This window comes from Lutra lutra, chromosome 17 (genome assembly GCF_902655055.1).
Source record: "Lutra lutra chromosome 17, mLutLut1.2, whole genome shotgun sequence".
In the NCBI taxonomy this organism is placed as follows: Eukaryota; Metazoa; Chordata; class Mammalia; order Carnivora; family Mustelidae; genus Lutra; species Lutra lutra.
In genome coordinates, this window is record NC_062294.1 from 44,922,963 (window position 1) to 44,946,768 (window position 23,806).

Genomic DNA, 23,806 nt, shown 5'->3' on the forward strand with positions numbered 1-23,806 from the left:
TGAAGTCTTTTTTTAAAAATTTACCTAGGATTTTAAAAATGTTTTATTGTGAAAGTTTTCAAATATACAAAGGAAAGCAATTAACAAGCATATAATCATGACCTATATTTAATGACTATTCATATTTAGTGAGTACCATATTTGATTTATGTATATTGCTGAACTACTTTAAATTAGATGACATTTCAGCTCTAAATATTTCGGGTTACCTCACAAAATGACACCACACTTAACAAAATTAACATAAGTCCTTAACATCATCTAATATCCAGTCTGTGTTCAACTGTAATTGTGAATAATTAAATATGATTCTAGCTATGTTTTCACTGTAGGATGCCAATTTAGGGCAAGATTAAAGGCGTTCTTAACACTTCGGGGGTTTTTATGGACTGAATGTTTTTGTCTTTCCAAAATTCACTTGTTGAAATTTAATGACCAATATGACAGTATTTGGAGGTGGGGCCTTTAGGAGGCAATCAGGCCATGAGGGTAAAGCAATTAGGCCTTATGAATGTCACTGGTACTTTTATAAGACAACAAACAGACCAGAGCACTCTCTTTGGGCTATGTGAGGATAAAGAAGTTGCCAGTCTGCAACCTGGAAAGAGGGTCCTTACCAGAACCCAACCACGCTAGCACCCTGAATCTGGCTTCCAGACTTTCAGACTTCCATAAGTCACCCACTTTCTGGTATTTTTGTTACAGCAGTCGGAGCTAAGACAGGAGTTATAGATCTCTTTTGGAATCTAACCCAAATTTTTGACCTGTTCCCTAGAAAAATACAGCTAGGCCCCAGTATGCAACACTTTCCAGACAACTCACTGTGCATACACTGAGTTCATGGACCCCTAGGAACTCATCCAGGGAGTTCCCAAATTTCAGATTAAGGAAATCACCTCCTTACTTGCGACTTTCAACTGTCCATTGGGCCACACCACACCCTGATGAAGAGTGCTGGAAAGACTGACCCAGAATTGCACATACATCTTCCTTACCCAAACTGCTCAACTTTAAACCAGACCCTTCAGGAATAACAGTGAACCTTGTGCTTCATCTCCCCTCAGTTCCCTGTCTGAACTCCTATCCTTGACCCATATCTCTGCTAAAGGCCTCAATCACAAACCTTTTAAATTCCTCCTGATGCAGATGCCCCCTATCAGGTATCAGGATCTCCCTTCTGTTGGGGCCAATTCCATGTTAAACCCCTAGGGCCTGCCTGGGCCTGCTTAGCCAGAGTGACTCCATGTTGCCTAGATAGCCATTTCGTTGCCTAGGTAGCCATTTTGTTGTTATGTTGCCTAGGTAGCCATTTTGTTGTTTAATAAACGCCTCAGCAGTTAGTGATATCAGTTTCGGGTAACGGTTGCTAAAACACACACCTAAAATAAGGCCAGACAGGTAAAAGACATCCAATCAGCCAAAGCCACATACGTAGAGGTCTGCGGTTGTGCCCTATAAAAACTAGCCTGTAAGACCAATGGGGGTTGCTCTCTTCGGAGGCGGCCCTGGCTGGTCAGTCTGACTTCTAATGTTTGGCATAGAATAAAGCTTTGCATAACTTTCACTTTGCCTCAGTCTCGTTCCCCTGGGCGATCAGTCTAACTTCTAATGCTTGGCATAGAATAAAGCTTTGCATCACTTTGTCTCAGTCTCGTTCCTTTGATAACGGACCCAACACCTTCTGGCCTTAAAAACTGCTATGTATGATGTAGGCAATGTTACTGTATTTCATCAAGTTGAATATACCATTGGTTAAAAAAAAGGACATCCCAATTTCAGAAATGTTAAGATGCAAATGAATGTGTCAGTCTTAGAACCTTACAGATTGATAAAATGGTTGGTAAACAGCTCCTACACCAACCATCCGTCAAGTAAAGAATGGAGAGAGAGCAGGGAGGAAAGAGAGAAGAGTGGGAAGTGGTGGGAGCCCAGGTGGCTCAGTTGTCATTAAGCGTCTGCCTTTGGTTCTGGTCATGATCCCAGGGTCCTGGAACTGAGCCCCAGATCAGGTCCCTGCTCTGGGGGAAAGCCTACTTCTCCCTCTCCCACTAGCCCTGCTTGTGTTCCCTCTCTTGCTGTGTCAAATAAATATAAAAGAGTGGGAGTAGGCTATTTGAGAGCATTTCTTTAACCCTCTTGCCCCTTACTCAGTTCTCGCAGTAGGAAGAACTTAAGACCAAATGCCAGAGAGCCTGTTAGGATAGCAAACTTTAAACAAAAATACTGAGCATAAGTCATAAAAAACAAGATGGCGTTTGAGGAAAGACGTTAGACATCAATTCACCTGGGCCAAGACTTCAAGGCTTAAGTGGTAGAAACTTCCCTCCACTCCTGTGGTGAGTAGTACAGAGTTCTGTGGTCTGGAGGAAGAAAAACGAGACAGAAGACTTGCAGCTTCCAAACACACATGATTTAAAACTCATTCTTGCAGCCTTCTCTGGCCATGACACAAAAGAAGATTCTTCAGTCCCCGCAAAAACTCCAAAAGGCGGGGGTTCAGTCCCTCAGACACCAAAGAGAGCCTACATTCCTGGTCAAAATGGCTGTACTTTTCCACACAACTGGCCTTGGGCTCTAGGAGATTTGAGTTCACAGCTTTCTCTCCTGAACAAGGGGTGAGAACACAGCGCCGCACCACCTGGTGGGTGCGCCGGGAGAGAAGCAGCGCCAACCCCTCTCCCAGAAATCCGACAGAAACACTAATGAGCCGCCCACCCTTCCCACCTTAAGAAAGGCCGGCGCTGGGGCGCCTGGGTGGCTCAGTGGGTTGAGCCGCTGCCTTCGGCTCAGGTCATGATCTCGGGGATCCTGGGATCGAGTCCCGCGTCGGGCTCTCTGCTCAGCAGGGAGCCTGCTTCCCTCTCTTCTCTCTCTCTCTCTCTGCCTGCCTCTCTGTCTATTTGTGATCTCTCTCTGTCAAATAAACAAAAAAAAAAAAAAAAAGAAAGGCCGGCGCTGACGCTGCCACGTGCGTGTGCGTCACAAAACCCAATGGGGCCCCAGTGGCCTCTGGGAAATGCGGGGGCGGGGAAAGGCTGGAGCCTATCCGCTGTGAAGGACTCTGGGGCTCCTCGTTAAGGAGGGCGAAGCAGGTGTTCCTAGAGAGCTGGCAGAGTAAGCCCTAGGGCCAAATCCCCTCCACTTCCGGTTCCAGCCCGCCGAGCTAGGGCTGGGGCCTCAAGTGTTTTTGCACGGGAGAAGGGGTACTGAGGGGGTGGGGGGAGGTGGATGAAGGGCATCGAAATCAGAAGCGGAAAGGAACAAGCTCCAAAGGGTGTAAGAGGAACATTTCTATGGACCCCTCCCTACCGGCGCAGCCCAGAGGTGCTGTTGTCTGGAAGCCCTGGGTGGGGGGTGGGGAGCTACTCCCCGGAGAGAAGCGCTCTATGGATGCTCATCCAAAGGTACCAGTGAGCCAAGGAGCTTGCAGGTCACGTTAATTTTGGCAGCCCTTTGCCTTATAACCTAGCTCAGAGGCATGGAGGTAACCTTTGGGAGACTCGGTTTTCCTGGTATCACTGTGCATCTCAGACCAGGCAGAACAGGATAAAGTTTTGTAAGAGGTGCTGAAACAGCAATGAAAAAAGTATCTGTCTCGGAGGAGGCAAAACTCTTGTCTCCCAACTAGAAAAGCAACACTCAAGGAAACACCAGGCCAGGGCAACTCACGTTGCAGAAACAGTTTTTCATTGGTGCTGGGTTCCTGGTGGGTTGTGGGTGGGAGCATCCTGGAGACTTCCAGCAGCGAGGCTCACTAGGCTTTACCTAACCAGGTGTCCCCCGAAGCAAGACAATGGCTTCCTATGGCTGACACCACTATATGCCCAATTTTTCTGCAAGAATTGGGGGTAGCCAGTCTATATCTTGGGACCAGAATAAGCTACATACCTGGATGGGTAAGAAAGGACTTCCCCCTCGATGACATTGAGGAGAAGGGGCTAGCAAAAGGAACAAAGAAGAAGTGGTATAAGTCATGGTGATTTCCAACCTTCATCATGGCACAAACAGAAAATGGTAACATTGGTATGGCACACTGGGCTTGTATAAGGTAGGGTGTACATTAAGTTGATATAATAAAGACCTGAAAACGCAGTGATCTAAATATATATTTCTCCCTCAAATGAGAGTCTAGGTAGGAGCAGTCCAAGACTGGTGGGATAGTTCTGCTTTCCTGAACAAGTAATTTCCATCTTTGGGGAAAAGGGAGATGTTAAAATTCTCATGACCTCCCAGCCAGTAGGCAGTTCCTCAAAAAGTTAGGCACAAAATAATCATATGATTCAATAATTTTCCTAGCATATGCCCCAAAGAACTGAAAAGAAGTGTATGCATGTTCTAAATAGCACCATTCACAATGGCCTAAAAGTGTAACTATCCCAAATCTCTATCAGCATACTAACAGATAAACAATATGTGGTATTTACATACAGTGGAATATTATTCAACCATAAAAAGTTATGAAGTACAGATAATGCTTACACAAATGTACCTGCAAACCATTACACTAACGAAACCAGATACAAAAGGTCATATAATGTATGGTTCCATCTATATGGAATATCCAAAATAGATAAATCAATAGAGATAGAATGCAATTTAGTGGTTGACAGGTTATGAAGAGAGAGGAGAATGGGGAGAAACTGCTGAATGTGTAAGGAATTCCTTAGGAATGATGGAATGTTTTGGACCTAGAGAGAGATGGTGGTTGCACAACATTGTGAATGTAGGAAATGCTGCCAAGTGTTTACTTAAAAATGGTTCTTTTCATATTATGTGAATTTCGCCTCAATAAATTATTCTTAAAATGTGAATGGTCTAAACACCCCAATTAAACAGCAGGGATTTTCAAAATGAATTTCTAAAACAATTTTTAAAAACCAATTATAGGCTGCCTATGAGAAACCCAGTTTAAACAGAAAGACACAGGGATGCCTGGTTGGCTCAGTTGGTAAAGCATTTGATTCTCTTGAGAGACGGGGGGCAGGGGGTTGAGGTGGGTAGGGAAGGAAAAAATGAAAGAAGATGGGATCAGGAGGGAGATAAACAATAAGAGACTCTTAATCTCATAAAACAAACTGACTGGCTGCTGGGAGGTGGAGAGGTAGGGATGGGGTGGCTGGTTATGGACATTGGGGAAGATAAGTGTTATGGTGAGTGCTGTGAAATGTGTAAGCCTGATGATTCACAGACCTGTACCCCTGGGGCAAATAATACATTATATGTTAATTTTAAAAAGCGGGAGGAACCATATGATTTGTGGCCTTAGAAGTGTAAGTTCAAGCCCCATTTTGGGTGTAGAGCTTACTTGAAAAAAATGAAACATAGAAAGACACAAATAAGTTAAAAGTAAAAAGATGGGGAAAGATATGCTATACTAATACAAATTAAAAGAAAGCTAAAGTGGGTATATTAATATCAGACAAAATAGATTTGGGAACAAAAATGTTTTCAGGGACAAAGAAGTTTCTTTTATAATGATAAGAGGATCAACTAAGAGTACATAACAATCAACAACGACAAATGAATAAACAAGCAAAAAGCAGGATCAGACCCATAAATACAGAGAATTGATAGTTACCAGATTGGGGGGGGTAGGAAATATGGGTAAAGGGGAGTAAGAGATACAGGCTTCCAGCAAGGGATGAATAAATCCCAAGAAAAAAGACAGCATAAGGAATATAGTCAATGACACTGTAATGTATGGAGACAGATGGTAACTACACTTGTAGCAAATTTAGCATAACATGTATAAACCTTTTGAATCATTATGTTGTACACGTTAAATTAATGTAATAGTGTCAACCATGCCTCCAGCAAAAAAAAAAACAAAAAAACAACAACCACACACACACACACACACACAGATTTTAAAAAGGAAGTGTATTGGGGGCACCTGGGTGGCTCAGTGGGTTAAAGCCTCTGCCTTCGGCTCAGGTCATGATCTCAGAGTCCTGGGATCGAGCCCTGCATTGGGCTCTCTGCTCAGCGGGGAGCCTGCTTCCCCGTTTCTCTCTGCCTGCCTCTCTGCCTACTTGTGATCTCTGTCTGTCAAATAAATAAAATTTTTTTAAAAATGTTTTTTTAAAAAAGGAAGTGTATTAGGGGTGCCTGGCTGGCTCAGTCAGTGGAACATGTAACTCTTGATCTTGGGGTCATGAGTTCAAGCCCATGTTGGGCATGGAGCCTACTTTAAAAAAAATTTTTTTTTTTAAGTGTATTAGAAAGAGATACCAAATTTGTCAAAATTTTGGTTCCTATTTACATAATCCTGTAGGGTTTCTCTTTTACTTTATGTTTACGAGCTCCCATTATTATGAATTATATTGCTAAATGTTGACAAATTCCCAGATATTGATTGATCTAGGCTTGCATTCTTGTAACAAACCCTATTTGGTCATAACAGATAGATGACAGATAGTGATAGCAATGTAATTAAGGAAGAAAAAAAAGAGTATGTAGCAATCCCAAATGTTTGCATTTCCTGCAAGAGCTTCAACACACATAAAGCAAAAACTGCTAGAACCAGAAAAGAGAAGAGAAATGAACAAATTCACAATTATACCCAGCAATATCAAAAAACAATTAGAGATGGTAGACTTGACAAATTAATGCAACAGAATAGGAATTACATGAATGTACCCAAATACATGTGGTACTTTGGTATATGCTAAAGGTGACATTTCAAATAAGTAGGAAAAATTGGATTATTTGTAAATGGTGCTGAGAAGCGGAGCATATAATATAATGGTAAGATTAGATTCTTGGACCAAAAAAAAAACACCTGTAATGTAAAAAAATGAAAACAAAAGTAATAGGAAAAATCATGGGACCATTTTAAAATTATCTGAAGATGCAGAGGGCCTTTTAAACATGAATTAAAAACTCAGAAGATTTAAAAGAAAATACTTGTTAATTAGGTGACAAAAGTCACTTGGCAGGGTAAAAAAGGATGCTAAACAAATTCAAAAAAATAGTAAATTGGAAAAAATATTTGTGAATCATAGGTGATTTCCTTATTATATAAGTAAAAGGTTACTTTGCAATTGAATATTGAGCAAAAGAGGGACGCCTGGGTGGCTTAGTTGGTTGGGCAGCTGCCTTCACTCGGGTCATGGACCTGGAGTCCCAGGATCTAGTCCCACTCCCTGCTCAGTGGAAGTCTGCTTCTCCCTCTGACCCTCTCTCCTCTCGTGCTCACTCTCTCTCTCAAATAAATAAATAAATAAATAAAATCTTTTTATAAAAAATAAAGATTTTTATGAATATTGAGCAAAAGATACAGTTCACAGGAAAGAAACCCAAACTTACAATAAGAAAAAAGCAAATTAAAGCTACAGTTGGTTACCATTTTTCACATATCAGATTGATAAAGATCCAATAGATTAGACAAACCATAAGAGACTCAATCTCAGGAAACAAACTGAGGGTTGCTGGAGTGGAGGGAGTGGGAGGGATGGGGTGGCTGGGTGATGGACAATGGGAAGGTATGTGCTATGGTGAGCATTGTGAATTGTGTAAGACGGATGAATCACAAACCTGTACCTCTGAAACGAATAATACATTATATGTTAATAAAATAAACAATTAAAAACTAAATAATTTAAAAAATCCAATAGATTCATAGCTTGACCTAAAAGACTTGAAGTTTATACACCCCAAAGCTCAGAAAGGATATACTTTTTGAATATACCTGTAACAGTTATAAAAATGGAGGTTCATTCAATTCCATTGAATCACTCAATTCCAAAGAAGCAATATAAATGTCTTCCTATAATGTAGTAGCATCAGAAGCAAGTAAGAAAAAGATAGCCAAGACTTCTGGGTTAAAGAGGAACACCTAGGACTTGCCTATAGTTTTGCCATAGCTTGCTTGTCCTGAATTGCAATCCTCTATTATTCCCAAATAAACCTAAGCTTTCTGTTAAAAAAAAAAAAAAAAACACCTAAAGTAATTTAACAAAACTTGGAAATGAGTAACAATGAAAACACCAACTGCCAACATTGTAGGATACAACCTACATAGTAGAGGGCAATGTGCAGCTTTAAGTACCTTTATCAAGAAAAACAAAAAACTAAATTCTCAACTCAAAAGTGTAGGGACAGAGCACCCTCAAATTAAATGATAAACATAAAAGGCAGTAATCAGTACAGGATATGAGAGATAAAAGGATAGCAAAACCAAAAGATAGGATGTTTTTTTTTTTTTAAATCCATGATCAATAAATTATAACAACCTTTGTTAAGCCTGACAAAAAGTACAAAGATGCAAATAAGAAAATGAGTAAGAAACCAAATGAAGTTAGAAGAGTAATAAAAGAATCTTATGAATGACTATTTGCAAACAAATTTGACAACCTAGATATATGACCATATTTCTTTAAAAAATACCAAAATTGGCTTAAGAAACTGAAAAATTTTTTTTATTTAAGAAACAAAAATTTAATAAACTCAATAATTTGAAATGGTATAGAACCATCTCAGAAGACAACGCCTAGAGCCCAGATGGATTTACAAGTAAATTTTTTTAAAGATTGTATTTATTTGACAGAGATATACACAGCAAGAGAGGGAACACAAGCAGGGGGAATGGGAGAGGGAGAAGCAGGCTCCTTGCAGAGCAGGGAGCCCGATGCGGGGCTCCATCCCAGGGTCTCAGGATCATGACCTGAGCCAAAGGCAGACGCTTAACAACTGAGCCACCCAGGCGCCCCTATAAGTAAATTTTAACCAAACTTTTATGAATGGATTTGATGACATATTTGATAGGAGACAAACAAGGTAAGAAAAAAAAACACTTGATGGAGTCCAAAGGACTGAGAAGTATATGGAGATATGCTCCAGCTCACCACAAGTCAACAATAACATTGCAAACCAAAAACATCCAAGGAAGATAATATCAAGTGTTTACCAGCACATAGAAAGAGGTGCTGTTGGTGAGAATGTAAACAGAGGCAGCCACTCTAGAAAGTAATCTGGTTGTACCTAGTAAAACTGTGCAAAAAAAACCGGTGCAATATTCCAGGGTAAGTATTCTAATCTAGTCCATATCTACAAGGGGATACATACCAGGATGTTCTTTGTGAAAGCCAAGAGTTGTATCCATCACTTCAGGGGGGGAAGAATAAATAAAACACAGTAAGTATATACTATTAGTTACTATGCAAGTTTAGAAGTGACGAATAGCATTAGATGACCCTGCACAGAGAAACACGATGGATCTAAAAACCGTGCATAGTAAATGGATGTCCAGAGAAAGCCAGGATTGCATTACTTATATCAGACAAGATAGACTTTAAAACAAAGACTATAGGGACACCTGGGTGGCTCAGTTGGTTAAGCAGCTGCCTTCGGCTCAGGTCATGATCCCAGCGTACTGGGATCAAGTCCCACATCGGGCTCCTTGCTCGGCAGGGAGCCTGCTTCTCCGTCTGCCTCTGCCTGTGCTCGCTCACTCTCTCTCCCTCTGTCTCTGACAAATAAATAAATAAAATCTTAAAAAAAAAAAAAACAAAGACTATACACAAGAGACAAGGACACTATATAGTCATAAAGGGGACAATCCAACAAGAAGACATAGCAATTGTAAATATTTATAAACCCAACATGGGAGCACCCAAATACATAAAACAATAACAAACATAAAGGAAATAACTGATAGTAATATAATAATAGTAAGGGACTTTAACACCCCACTTATACAGATGAGCAGATCATCCAAACAGAAAATCAAAAAGGAAATAGTGACTTTGAATGACACACTGTACCAGATGGATTTAACAGATATATTCAGAAGATTCCATCCTAAAATAGCAGAATACACATTCTTTTCCAATGCATATGGAACACTCTCCAGAAATAGATTACATATTAGGCCACAGAACATTCTCAAAAAATTCAAGAAGATTGAAGTCACACACCATGCATCTTTTTATCTTTTTTTTTTAAGATTTTATTTATTTGTCAGAGAGAGAGCACAAGCAGGGGGAGTGGCAGGCAGAGCAGGCAGAGGGAGAAGCAGGCTCCCTGCTCAGCAAGAAGCCCTATAAGAGGCTCAATCCCAGGACCCTGAGATCAGGACCTGAGCCGAAGACAACAGCTTAACTGACTGAGCCACCCAGGCGTCCCTCATGCACCTTTTCTGACCACAATGCTATGAAACTAGAAATGACCCACAAGAAAAAATGTGGAAAGAGCACAAATACATGGAAGCTAAATAACATGCTACTAAACAATAAATGGGTCAACGTGGAAATCAAAGAAGAAATTATGGAAATGGATGAAATAATGAAAACAAATGAAAATGAAAATACAATGGTCCAAAATATTTGGGGTTCAGTAAAAGTGGTTCTAAGTTGAAGTTCATAGCAATACAGGCCTACCTCTAGAAGAAAGAAAAATCTCAAAACAACCTAATCTTATACCCAAAGGAGCTAGAAAAGAACAAAACCCAAAACTAGCAGAAGGAAGAAAATAAAGATTAAAGCAGAAATAAATGGTCTAAAACCTAAAAAAGAATAGAACCGATCACTGAAACTAGAAGCTGGTTCTTTGAAAAGATCAACAAAATTGATAAACCTCTAGCCAGACTCATCAAAAAAACCAAAACCAAAAACCAAACACACAATGAGAGGATGAAAATAAACAAAATCATTAATGAAAGAGGAGAAATAAAAACCGGCACTACAGAAATACAAGCAGTTATAAGATTATGAAAAACTATGTGCCAACAAAGTGGGCAACCTAAAAGAAATGGATGAGGTCCCAGAAACATATAACCTACCAAAACTGAAGCAGGAAGAAACTGAAATTTTGAACGGATCAATTACCAGCAAAGAAATTGACTCAGTAATCAAAAAACTTCCAACAAATAGAAGTCTAGAACCAGCTGGGTTCACAGGTGAATTCTACCAAACATTTTAAAAACAGTTAATATGCAGTCTCAAAATATTCCAAAAGGAAAAGAGAAAGAAAACCTTCCAAATTCATTCTATGAGGCCAGCATTACTCTGATACCAAAACCAGATAAATACACCACTAAAAAAGAGCACTATAGGCCAATATCTCAATGAACATAGATGAAAAAATTCTTAACAAAATACCAGCAAACTGAATCCAACAATACATCAAAAACATCATTTGCCACAATTAAGTGGGATTTATTCCCAGGATACATGGTTTAATACTTGCAAATCAATCAACATGATACCTTACATCAGTAAGAAGGATAAAATGAATATGATCATTTCAACAGATGCAGAAAAAGCCTTTGACAAAGTACAACATCCATTCATGATAAAACTCCTCACAACAAAGTAGGTTTAGGTACCTCAACATAATAAAGGCCTTATATGAAAAATCCCATGGTGAACATCATACTCAATGGGGGAAAAACTGAGAGCCTTTCCCCTAAGGTCAAGAGCAAGACGAGGATATCCTCTCTCACCACTTTTATTCAATATAGAACTGGAAGTCCTAGCCACAGCAATCATACAACAAAAGGAATAAAAGGCATCCAAGTTGGTAAGGAAGAAGCAAAACTTTCACTATTTTCAGATAATAAGATACTACGTATAGAAAACCCTAATAAGGCTATCAAAGAAAACCTACTAGAACTGAAAAATGAATTTAGTAAAGTTGCAGGATACAAAATCAATGTATAGAAATCTGTTACATTTCTGGGGCACCTGGATGGCAAAGTAGGTTGAGCATCTGACTTTTCATTTTAGCTCAGGTTATGATCTCAGGGTCATGAGATCAAGCCCTGCATAGGGCTCTGTGCTCAGCACAGGGTCTGCTTGGTTTCTCTCCTTCTGCCCCTCCCGCCACACTCTCTCTCAAACAAATAAAGAAATCTTAAAAAAAAAAATCTGTTGCATTTTTATACACTAATAATGAAGCAGCAGAAAGAGAAATTAAGAAAACAATCCCATTAACAAGTGCACCAAAAATCATAAAATAGCTAGGAATAAACTTAATCAAAGAAGTGAAAGGCCTATACTCTGAAAATAACAAAACACTGAGGAAAGAAACTGAAGATGACACAAAGAAATAGAAAGACATTCCATGCTCATGGATTGGAAGAAGAAATATTGTTAAAATGTCTACACTACAGGGGCGCCTGGGTGGCTCAGTGGGTTAAAGCCTCTGCCTTCAGCTCGGGTCATGATCCCAGGGTCCTGGGATCAAGCCCCGTATCGGGCTCTCCGCTCAGCGGGAAGCCTGCCTCCTCCTCCTCTCTCTCTCTCTCTGCCTACTTGTGATCTCTGTCTGTCAAATAGATAAATAAAGTCTTTTAAAAAAAATGTCTACACTACACAAAGCAATCTACAGATTTAATGCAATTCCTGTCAAAATACCAACAGCCTCTTTCACAGAGCTAGAACAAACAATCCATAAATGTGTATGACGCCACAAAAGACCTCAAAGAGCCAAAGCAATCCTGAAAAAGAACAAAGCAGGAAGTACCGCAATTCCAAACTCCAAGTTATATTACAAATCTGTAGTAACCACAACAGAATGGTACTGTCATAAAAACACGACACAAATCAATAGAACAGAATAGAAAACGCAGAAATAAACCTACAATTACATGGTCAATCTTCAACAAAGGAAGCAAGAATATGATATGCAAGGGGAAAAAGTCACTTCAACAAATGGTGCTGCTAAAACTGGCCAGCTAATGCAAAAGAATGAAACTGGACCTTCTTCTTATACCATACACAAAAATAAACTCAAGATGGATTAAAGACTGAAATGCAAGGCTTGAAACTGAAACAATAAAAATCCTCTAAGAGAGCACAGGCAGTAATTTCCCTGACATCAGCCATAGCATTTTTTAAAAAAGATTTTATTTATTTATTTGACAGAGAGACACAGTGAGAGAGGGAACGCAAGCAGGGGAGTGGGAGAGGGAGAGCCAGGCTCCCTGCTCAGCAGGGGCTCAATCTCAGGACCCTGGGATCATGACCTGAGCTGAAGGCAGAGGCTTAACCCACTGAGCCACCCAGGTGCCCCCCAAAACACTAATTTAAAGGGATACATGCACTCTTATGTTTATTGCAGCATTATTTACAATAACCAAAATATGGAAGCAGTCCAAGTGTCCACTGAGAGATGAATATACACACAGAATGGAATATCATTCAGCCATAAAAAGAAAGAAACATTGCCACTTGCAACAACATGAATAGAGCTAGGAAATATAATGCTAAGTGAAATATGTCAGACAAAGATAAATACCATGATTTCACTCAAATGTGGAAATTAAGAAACAAATGAGCAAAAGAAAAAGAGAGAGACAAACCAAGAGAAAGACTCTTTTTTTAAAAAGTTTATTTATTAGACAGAGAGAACACAAGCAAGGGGAGTGGGAGAGGGAGAAGCAGGTTTCCTGCTGAGAGCCCAATGTGGGGTTCGATCCCAGGACCCTGACATCATGACCTGAGCTGAAGGCAGATGCTTAGCAACTGAGCCACCCAGGTGCCCCAAGAGACAGACTCTTAACTATGGAGAACAAACTGATGATTACCAGAGGGGAGGTGAGGGGCAAGGAATGAGTGAAATAGGAGATGGCATTAAAGAGTATACTCATCATGATGAGCACTGAGCCATGTATAGAATTGTTGAATCACTGTATTGGACACCTGAAACCAATACGATACTGTCTGGTAACTATACTGGAATTAAAATAAAAAACTTTAAAAGAAACACAAAAGAAGAGAGAGCTGAGTAAGAAAAAATGACACTTTCATAGCACAATACCATTGATATAAATTTCAAACATACAACATATGACTGATTTTATAAGGGATATCTATATATTTAAGGATGCGTACATGCCTATGGGGGAGAGTAGGAATTGGGGGATTATTTGGGAAAAAATAAACCAAGAAATGAGTGTTGGACTGAACAGTTTTGATAATGTATATGAATTGAAGTCCAAAAATATAAATGGAGATTTAAAAAACCAAGAGCCATAACTACCTGGCCTCTTTTTTTTTTTTTTAAAGATTTTATTTATTTGACAGAGATCACAAGTAAGCAGAGAGGCAGAGAGAGAGGAGGAAGCAGGCCCCCCACTGAGCAGAGAGCCCGACGAGGGGCTCGATCCCAGGACCCTGGGATCATGACCTGAGCCTAAGGCAGAGGCTTTAACCCACTGAGCCACCCAGGCGCCTCACCTGGCCTCTATCTTAATAGAAGACAGAGTCCAAACAGCCTCAAATAGCCAGACACCCTCTGAGACTCTGATGCTGCAGATTTACAGGGGCAGGATTTACAATTCTGTCTTACATGAACATCTGGCTTGGGGTGTGCAATTCAAATTCCAGCTTGATTTCATAATTAATAAATGCCATGTTAAAAGTTACATATATTACATTCTTTCAACTATTCTTTATAAAAACAAAAGGCTGGAACTATTACTTCAGTTTTATAGATAACTAAACTAAGCTCAAATGAAGTATAATCACTTCTCAGTTTCTCCTAAAAGAGCGGCCATCCATATGATTGTCTGACTCCAACACCTCTACTTGTGCCAATAATCAAAAATAGCAGATACTGGGCGCCTGGGTGGCTCAGTGGGTTAAGCCGCTGCCTTCGGCTCAGGTCATGATCTCAGGGTCCTGGGATCGAGGCCCGCATCGGGCTCTCTGATCGGCGGGGAGCCTGCTTCCCTCTCTCTCTCTCTGCCTGCCTCTCTGTCTACTTGTAATCTCTCTCTGTCAAATAAATAAATAAAATCTTAAAAAAAAAAATAGCAGATACTTTCACTACTTTTTCTGGTTAGAATATGTGATGAATTACCATGCAAATGGCTTTAAGAAAGCTGACCAGAGGTGGGGGAGGGGACCTTGGGTGGCTGTCATTAAGTGTCTGCCTCTGGCTCAGGTCATGATCCCAGGGTCCTGGGATCGAACCCCGCATCTGACTCCGAGCTTGGCAGGAAGCCTGCTTCTCCCTCTCCCACTCCCCCGTTTGAGTTCCCTCTCTCACTGTCTCTCCCACTCTGTGTCAAATAAATTAAAAAAAATCCTCAAAAAGGAAAGAAAGATAAGAAAGAAAAGAAATGGAAAAAGAAAAAAGAAAAGAAGGAAAGGAAGCTAGCTGGCCAGGAAGGTGAGTCATTTCTCTGTCACTAAAGTATCCTCACCTCATGGCTTCAAAGAATCTGCTTTTCTCCAGTACATAACCCATTGTCTGTCTTGAGTTTTGTGGACAAAGAAGAAAATCTTAGTAGGGTACAGCAAATTAATATGCTAAGTAGGAACTTGAAATCAATGTGAAATCATATTCAAAAAAGGAAACATTTTTCCCAGCTGTCTCTAAAAGGAGCCTAATCATAAATGACAGCAATTTTGCCCAAAATTCATGCAAAGTCCTAGCATCCAAATATCGTAACTACTAAAAGGGCACAGAACTCTGTGGGAAATTTATTTATATTTCACACAAAGCTTTGTATTGTGTTTTCTCAGGAAGAGAGATCGGAAAAACTTTTAAAAAGAAAACCTTCTGTAGCCAGAAGAGAACAAGTGGAATCACAAGGCATCTAGAGAAGCTTAGTGACATTTCCTTTTGACTCATTTACATCAGTTGAGGCAATTTTATAACTTTTTTTTTTAAGATTTTATTTATTTATTTGACAGACAGAGATCACAAGTAGAGAGGCAGGCAGAGAGAGAGAGGAGGAAGGAAGCAGGCTCCCCGCTGAGCAGAGAGCCCGACTCGGGGCTCGATCCCAGGACCCTGAGATCATGACCTGAGCTGAAGGCAGAGGCTTTAACCCAGTGAGCCACTCAGGTGCCCAGTTGAGGCAATTTTAAATTATCATTAACTTTCTGGCCACTTTTAACTTATTAAAACAGTGTTTCAAAAATCCTGAAACAACTTCGTGGTTTTTTTGTTTGTTTTTTTTTTTTTTAAGATTTTATTTATTTGTCAGAGTGAGCACAGGCAGACAGAGTGGCAGACAGAGGCAGATGGAGAAGCAGGCTCCCGCTGAGCAAGGAGCCCGATGTGGGACTGGATCCCAGGATCCTGGGATCATGACCTGAGCCGAAGGCAGCGGCTTAATCAACTGAGCCACCCAGGCGTCCCACAACTTCGTTTTGTAAACAATAATTAACATATAATTCTTATTAGGGTGAGCTTAATATATACTTACCAAAGTAAGCTCTACCATGGAGTTGAGCTATCTTTTTCCTTCTGAGCAACAGAAATGATAGAAAACAAAAAACACAGTGTATATGGACAACCCAATCTTACTTAGACTCTTTCTTAGAACCCCAAGTCTGGCTAGCAAGACCTTTAACTGAGAAAAATTATTTCCTTTCTTAAGAGGGAAACTTCTATTTCTGATTTCATATCCCCTTTTGAATACATATGCCTGTTTTCTCCCTCCCTAAATTCCTTGCATGGTAGCTAACTTCATGATTTGGGCAAAAAACACTGAGGATGGGTCTGGAACATTCTATTATTGTCAGAAAGTAAGGATGCTTGCAAAGATGTTAGAGCAGTGCTGAAGGGCGCAAAGGGTCAGTCTGAATTGATCCCCGGTGGCTCGTTCTGACAACCTGAGCATCACAATATATACATTATAATTAACTGAAATATGTTAAGATTATAAAAGGTCATGAATTCATGAGACTAAAAAAAATATTAAAATGCAGTACACAAATACAGAATGAATGATACATATGAGAATGAATTTAGTAAGTACAAAGTTAATATTTACATGTATGATTACATATATATACACATACATAATTCACATACATATGGATTACCTTTCCAATAGGCATATAAGGCATACAAATGTGTGTGTGTGTGTGTGTGTATACACAGTATAGATAGATCTCTTACCTATAGATCTCTTACTTTCCCAGGTTTTTCATCTCCTTAATAGTCAAATTCAAGAGACTTCCTTCCCTCGCCATACAATTTAAAATACAAACATTGTCTCCTACCTCTTCCTTCATCTTCGTCTCCTTAGAATTTACTCTTACATATTTTTTCATAAATATATATATATTTGTTGGTTTTCCTCAGTAGAAATTAGCTCTATTAAAAAAAAAGAAAAGCGCCTGGGTGGCTCAGTGGGTTAAAGCCTCAGCCTTCAGCTCGGGTCATGATCCCGGGGTCCTGGGATCGAGCCCTGCATTGGGTCTCTGCTCAGCACAGAGCCTGCTCCCAACATCCCCGCCTGCCTCTCTGCCTACTTGCAATCTCTGTCTGTCAAATAAATAAATAAATAAAATCTTAAAAAAAAAAAGAAAAGAAAAGCAGTGATTTCTGTCTGTGTAGTTCACTACTGTATCTCCAATGCCTACATTAGAACAAAGCCTGGTACACAGTAAGCACTCTATACAAAATGTTTCAATAAAACACACACATACACACGTCCTGCTTAATCAAGAGTATATAAAAGAAAAATTTAAATATGACAAGCAAAAATTGCACAAACTGACATGGCAGAAAGATATGTTCAGAAACATAATAACCAGATTAAAAAAGGAATCCAACAGTTCCACCATCACTGGTCATACTCAATAACCAAGTAGAAAGGGTTTTGCCCATGTGTTCTAAATGAATTAGTCACATCTAAAGAGAATTAACTGAGGGGATGGGTGAGCCCGGTGATGGGTATTAAGGAGGGAATGTATTGTAATGTGCACTGGGTGTTATATGCAAACAATGAATCATGGAACACTACATCAAAAACTAATGATGTACTGTATGGTGACTAACATAACACAATAAAAATAAAATAATAAAATAAAGTAAGTATTTCTAGACCTCTAGGTAATATAAGAAAGAATAAAGAAATGACATAGATTTTCAGCATATCAAGTAACATCTTAGTCACTTAGTTAAATATAGTATGTTTGGCAGTGTTTTATAATCGTATTTTTTTCTGTTCATGGTTTGATGTATTAAGTCATACTAAATCCACGGTTTCAGTCTCAAGGGAATCTGTCTTAATACTCAGGAAACTTTCAAATTTGTATTAGATAAAATATAAATTAACTAATAAAGAAATTTTAAGAGTAGTAGTCATTGCTTCACTCCACGCACACATATAAATCTTTTACTCTTTCTTAATTCATTTGTTCTGTTGTTTTTACAAATGCTTTCCAGACAATGTCCAAGATTCTAACAGTTCTAACTTTTTAAGGTGGCCCCATTATCGTATCATCAGTTTACCTCTCTATACCCACTCATTTACAATAGGAATATACTGCCCTATACCCTCATATTCCTCATTACTCTGAAGAATGGTAATAACTTATAGCCTAAGAATTCTAGGCTCTAACTGTTTTACTTTTACTATGAGTTGGAAATGTCCCATCCTTTCTGTCTGCTGGTAATATCTTTGTCTGAATTTCTAGTTCAACGAAATTATCCATAAACTTCTTAAGCCAAGCTTACAGTCTCCCCACAAAAGAAAACCTCATTTACAACTCTATTATATTCTATTACACAGTATGCTTAAACCCATTCTGAAAACAGAAAATCAAATAATTCCTTTAAGATGAGGAGCCATTTATTAATGTGACAAATCCGTTATTCTCTTAGCCTGTCCCTCTTTCTTTAAAGGCCTATAGTGAGTCGCCACCACAAATGATTTTAATTCTTTATGGGAAAGCCTGTTAAGGAGTTTTACTAGGTAAATTAAAAAAAATTTATCCTTATAATGAGTCTAGCAAACAACAAATTAATTTTTATCAACAAGTAAAACATAATAATTCTCTCAGCTTCATGAAGGCTGTGTATTCAACTTCCAAATACTTGTTTTACAAAGAATTTCTCAGGATAATTGTGCCATAAAAAATTAAGGCTTTTTCAAATGTACAGCAAACATAGGGTGTATGAATCAGGACTGTAATTCCAAGAGGCAGAAATCCAATTCAAATTAAGAAAAAAAAAAAGGAAATTTATTGGACCACAGAAATTAAAAAGTAAAAAATGGTATAGACTTCAGGCATGCCTGAATTCAGAAGATCAAACAATGTCATCAGATTTATCTCTTATCTCCATTTTACTCTGTGTTAGACTGATCTTGGGAAGGCTTTCCTCATGTGGTGACAACAACAAAAAAAGCTACGGTGAGTTTTTAACCTTAAAAATCCTTTAAATCCATGAAACTTGTAATTCCAGGGGAAAAAAATGATCTTTTCTTATATCTGTAACAATACCCCATCTGCCAATCCCTTATTAACCAGACTGTGGCCGGCCTATGACCAATCCACTGCTCTCCCTAATAGTTTCATCAGAATGATTTGCACTAAGGGCGAGGTAAGTTTTAAATAGGGCACAGAATAGATCCAAAAGTAACAGATGTCTACGATTCAGGCTATTTCAAATAAAGGATGCTCATAAACTGAAGGCTTCTCCATATTTACTACATTCATAGAATCATTAACCAAAGAATTCACTGATATTTATTTAATAAGCACTGAGTGGTGACTAAATGTTTTCTTTCATACACTTGTTACAATCAGAGAGTTTCTCTATTATGAATTTTCTGATGTCGTCTAAGGGCTGAGGCACAGCTAAAATTATTCCCACACTCGTTACAGTGATAGGGTTTGTCTCCAGCATGAATTCTCTGGTGTAGCCTAAGGGACAAGATCTGATGGAAAGCCTTCCCACATTCATTACATTCATAAGGTTTCTCTCCAGTATGAATTCTTTGATGTTGATTAAGGTATGAGCCACAACTGAAGGCCTTTCCACATTTGTTACATTCATAGGGTTTCTCTCCCGCATGACTTCTCTTATGATGAATTAGAACTAAAGCATCACTGAAGGCTTTCCCACATTTACTGCATTCAAAAGGTCTCTCTCCTGTATGTATTCTATGATGTCGATTAAGTTGCGAGTCAGTCCTAAAAAACTTCCCACATTTGATGCATTCATAAGGCTTTTCACCTGTATGAATTCTCTGATGTTGATTAAGGTGTGAGCGATAGCCAAAAGTCTTCCCACATTCATTACATTTAAAGGGTTTCTCTCCTGTATGAATCCTTTGATGCAGAGTAAGGGCGATGCGTCTGCTGAAGGCTTTTCCACATTGATTACATTCATAGGGCTTCTCTCCAGTGTGAATTCTCTGATGCTGATTGAGGTGTGCGCTCTGTCTGAAGGCTTTGTTACATTCCTTACATTCATATGGTTTCTCTCCTGTGTGAATTCTCTGATGTTCAACAAGGAAGGCATAACGGCTAAAGGCCTTCCCACATTCATTGCATGCAAAAGGTTTCTCTCCAGTGTGGATTTTTTGATGTTGAGCAAGGTGTGCGCTCTGTCTGAAAGCTTTGTTACATTCCTTACATTCATATGGTTTCTCTCCAATGTGAGTTCTTTGATGTTCACTGAGAAAGAAGTCATGACTAAAGGCTTTTCCACAGTCATTGCATACAAACGGTTTCTCTCCAGTGTGAATTCTCTGAGGTTGAGTAAAGAATGAGTAACAGCTAAAGGCATCATCACATTCACTGAATCCATGCGGTAATTTTCCAAAATGAGTTGTTTGATGCTGAGTAAGTAATGAGTGGAAACTTAAGAGATTTGAAAAATCACTACTTTCATAAGGTTTCTCCCCAGGACGAATTCCTATATCTTTACTAAGGTATGTACTCTGGTTGAATTCTTCACATTCATTATGTATCAAAGAGTCCTTCTCAGCAGATAATCTTTTACGTTCAATTAGGACGGAATTTGGGGGAAACATTTTATCATAAATACCAAATTTATGTACTTGCTCTACTGTGGGAACTCTCTCTTGTGTTGAAAGTACTGATTTTAAGAGAACACTTCTCTCAGAATTATTATATTTATTGTCCATTTTCACAGCAGGGATTTCCTTAAGGGCTGTCACTTGCCTGAAATGCCTCTCCTTTTGTTGATGCCGCGCAAATTCACCCTCAAATTTCCAGGCTTCTCTGAAACTGGAATATTCAACGTCATAACGTCTAAGTCTTTCCATTACCATCCCCTGGGATATTTCCTCTTCACCAATGTACCATTTTGGAGATAATTCCTTGATTTCATACCAAGACTCCCAGTCTGAAAAATATCAAGAAAGCAAATGTGTCCTTTTTGCCTCTGCAAGGAGAAAAATGTTCTAGAAGAAACTAAAGAATTTAAATGGGGGGATGAGGGGAGAAAGTACATGGTTTTGACACCTTTCAAATATGGCCAAGCGAATATGAAAAACATACAAAGAAAGAACAAAGAATGAAGAAAGCTGATAAAGGAAGATATACGGGTTGGTGATGGGGAGAAGGTGACAGGGGAAATGTAGGGGATCAAGATGCAGATAAAGTTCAATGCTGAAAAGATAAGGAATTGAGAAAAACTGACTAGATCGTAATCACAGTTTCCCTGCCTCTAGTCTTTCAAGTCTCGAATCCACTCTGCACTATCTAGTCCTATTCTTAAGACTAAAAGCTCCATGAAGGCAGGGATTAATGCTTTACTTCTTTTTCTTCTTACTATTGTATTTAGTGCCTAGGACAATGGTATTATTTTGTTAAGTGAATGAATGCTGCCAGAAAGCGCAACAACTTTTAAGATTTTATCAGGGACCAGAAAAAAAGTACTGTGGGTTTTTTGGTTGTTCTTGTTGTTATTAAGTGTCTAGGAGAAATCTGAAGGTCAGCTTTGCTCATCATTGAGAGAAAAATGCTGCCTACAAAATAGAAACTTGATACTTTCAGGAGAGGGTATTGTTGAGATAAGATGGAAAGAAAATTATTTTTTTAAATATGATCTCAAAGGGGCATCTGGGTGGCTCAGTCAGTTAAGTGGCTGGCTCTTGACTTTTGGCTCAGGCCATAATCTCAGGGTCCTGGGCTCAAGCCCTGTGTTGGGTTCTGTATAGAGTCTGCTTGTCCCTCTCTCTCCCCCTCTGCTTCTCCCCACACATTCTCTCTCTCAAATAAAAAAATCTTAAAAAAAAAAAAAAGATGATCTCAAAAAGAGGAAAATGAGGGGCTCCAGGCTGATTCAGTTGGTGGAGCATGCAACTCTTGATCTTGGGGCTGTAGGTTTGAGCCCCACATTGGGTATAGAGTCACTGAAAAGAATCTTAAAAAAAAAAAAAAAAAAGGAAAATGAGAAAGTCCTTTTCATGTCACATACAGTAATCAGCCAGTATATTCAATTATACAGAATTGACTACTATGCGCCCAGCATTTAGTAGAGGGGAAAAAAAGTCTGAGACATGGGTCTTTTTCTCTCTCTCTTTTTTTTTAAAGATTTTATTTATTTGAGAGAGAGAGAGAGAGAGAGCACAAACAGGGTGATGGGCAGAGGGAGAAGCAGACTCCCCGCTGAGCAGGGAGACCCATGCGTGGCTCGATCCCAGAACTCTGGGATCATGACCTGAGATGAAGGCAGACATTTAACTGTTTGAGCCACTCAGGCACCATTGTCTCTTCTTTTTTAGATGAAAAAAAAAAATTGGGGGGTGCCTAGGTGGCTCAGTCAGTTAAGCATCTGCCTTCAGCTCAGGTCATGATCCCAGGGTCCTGGGATCAAGTCCCGCATCAGGCTCCTTGCTTAGCAGGGAGCCTGCTTCTGCCTCTTCCTCCCTGCCCCTCTTCCTGTTTGTACTGTCTATTTCTGTCAAATAAGTTTTAAAAATCTTAAAAACAATTTTAAGTAGGCTCCACACCCAACATGGAGCCCAATACAGGGCTCAACTAACAACCAAGATCAAGACTTGAGATGAGATCAAGAGTCAGATGGTTAACTGACTGAGCCACCCAGGTACTACCCTTCTCTCTTTTTTAAACTCTAAGGAGATAAAACTTGTACATACAAAAATTCAGTATGACACATAATGAAGGACTGGTTAATATGATACAGATTATTAGGTATAAGTGTCAGAAAAACAAATCAAAACTCACTAATTTAGTTAAGGAATAATTTCTGGAGAATCTGAGCTTGATTGTCAAGGCTATGATCATGCTTTCAAAATGCAGTGGTTATTCCACTAACAGTCATTTTCATGTTTTGTTTTGTTTTTTAGACAGAGAGAGAATGATAGAGAAAGAGCATGAGGTGTTGTGAGGGGGAGACAGAGAGGGAAAATCTTCAGCAGGCTCCATGTCCAGCATGGGGCCTGACCAGGGGCTCAATCTCCTGACCCCGAGATCAAGAGTGGGACACTTGGGACGCCTGGGTGGCTCAGTTGGTTAAGCAGCTGCCTTCGGCTCAGGTCATGATCCCGGTGTCCTGGGATCGAGTCCCACATCGGGCTCCTTGCTCATCAGGGAGCCTGCTTCTCCCTCTGCCTCTGCCTGCCATTCTGTCTGCCTGTGCTTGCTCTCTCTCCCTCTCTCTCTGACAAATAAATAAATAAAATCTTAAAAAAAAAAAAAAAAGAGTGGGACACTTAGCCAACCGAGCCATCCAGGCCCTCCTCATTTTCATGTTCTGATATGCATGGAGATTATTTTAGAATTGCACATGTTAGCATTACATACATAGTCTTACATACATACATAACACAGTCTTTTCCATAACAGCATCCCATCTGTTGAAAGAAAAGCCACTTGCAGGCCAGGTCAGCACAAGTTGAAAAACAAAGAATACATTATGCATCTGTATCTTTCGTCTTTCCAATACACCCTCCACCCAAGGAAAGCCTCATCCCTACCTGCCCTTCCTATGCATAGCCATGGATTTTCTCTTACTTTGGGCTCTATCTCAACCAAGGCCTGAGAGGGATTTATTCACTTATTCTGTTAGGTCTACACTGTTGTTCCTTTTTTTTTTGGCAGAAATTCATTGTTCCCTC

The 23,806-nt window shown here is 39.4% G+C and overlaps 1 protein-coding gene across 7 annotated transcripts in view; it reads right to left on the minus strand.

The window, feature by feature from the left end:
* Positions 1 to 17,734: 17,734 nt before the first annotated feature.
* ZNF527 (zinc finger protein 527) overlaps positions 17,735 to 23,806 on the minus strand; it is a 30,423-nt gene continuing 24,351 nt past the window's right edge. For all 7 annotated transcript variants that reach the window (XM_047709487.1, XM_047709483.1, XM_047709484.1 and 4 more), the window contains one exon: positions 17,735 to 21,066. In XM_047709487.1, the coding sequence (XP_047565443.1) occupies positions 19,496 to 21,066 (1,571 nt within the window). In that variant the 3' untranslated portion in view covers positions 17,735 to 19,495. The remainder of the gene's footprint in view (positions 21,067 to 23,806) is intronic.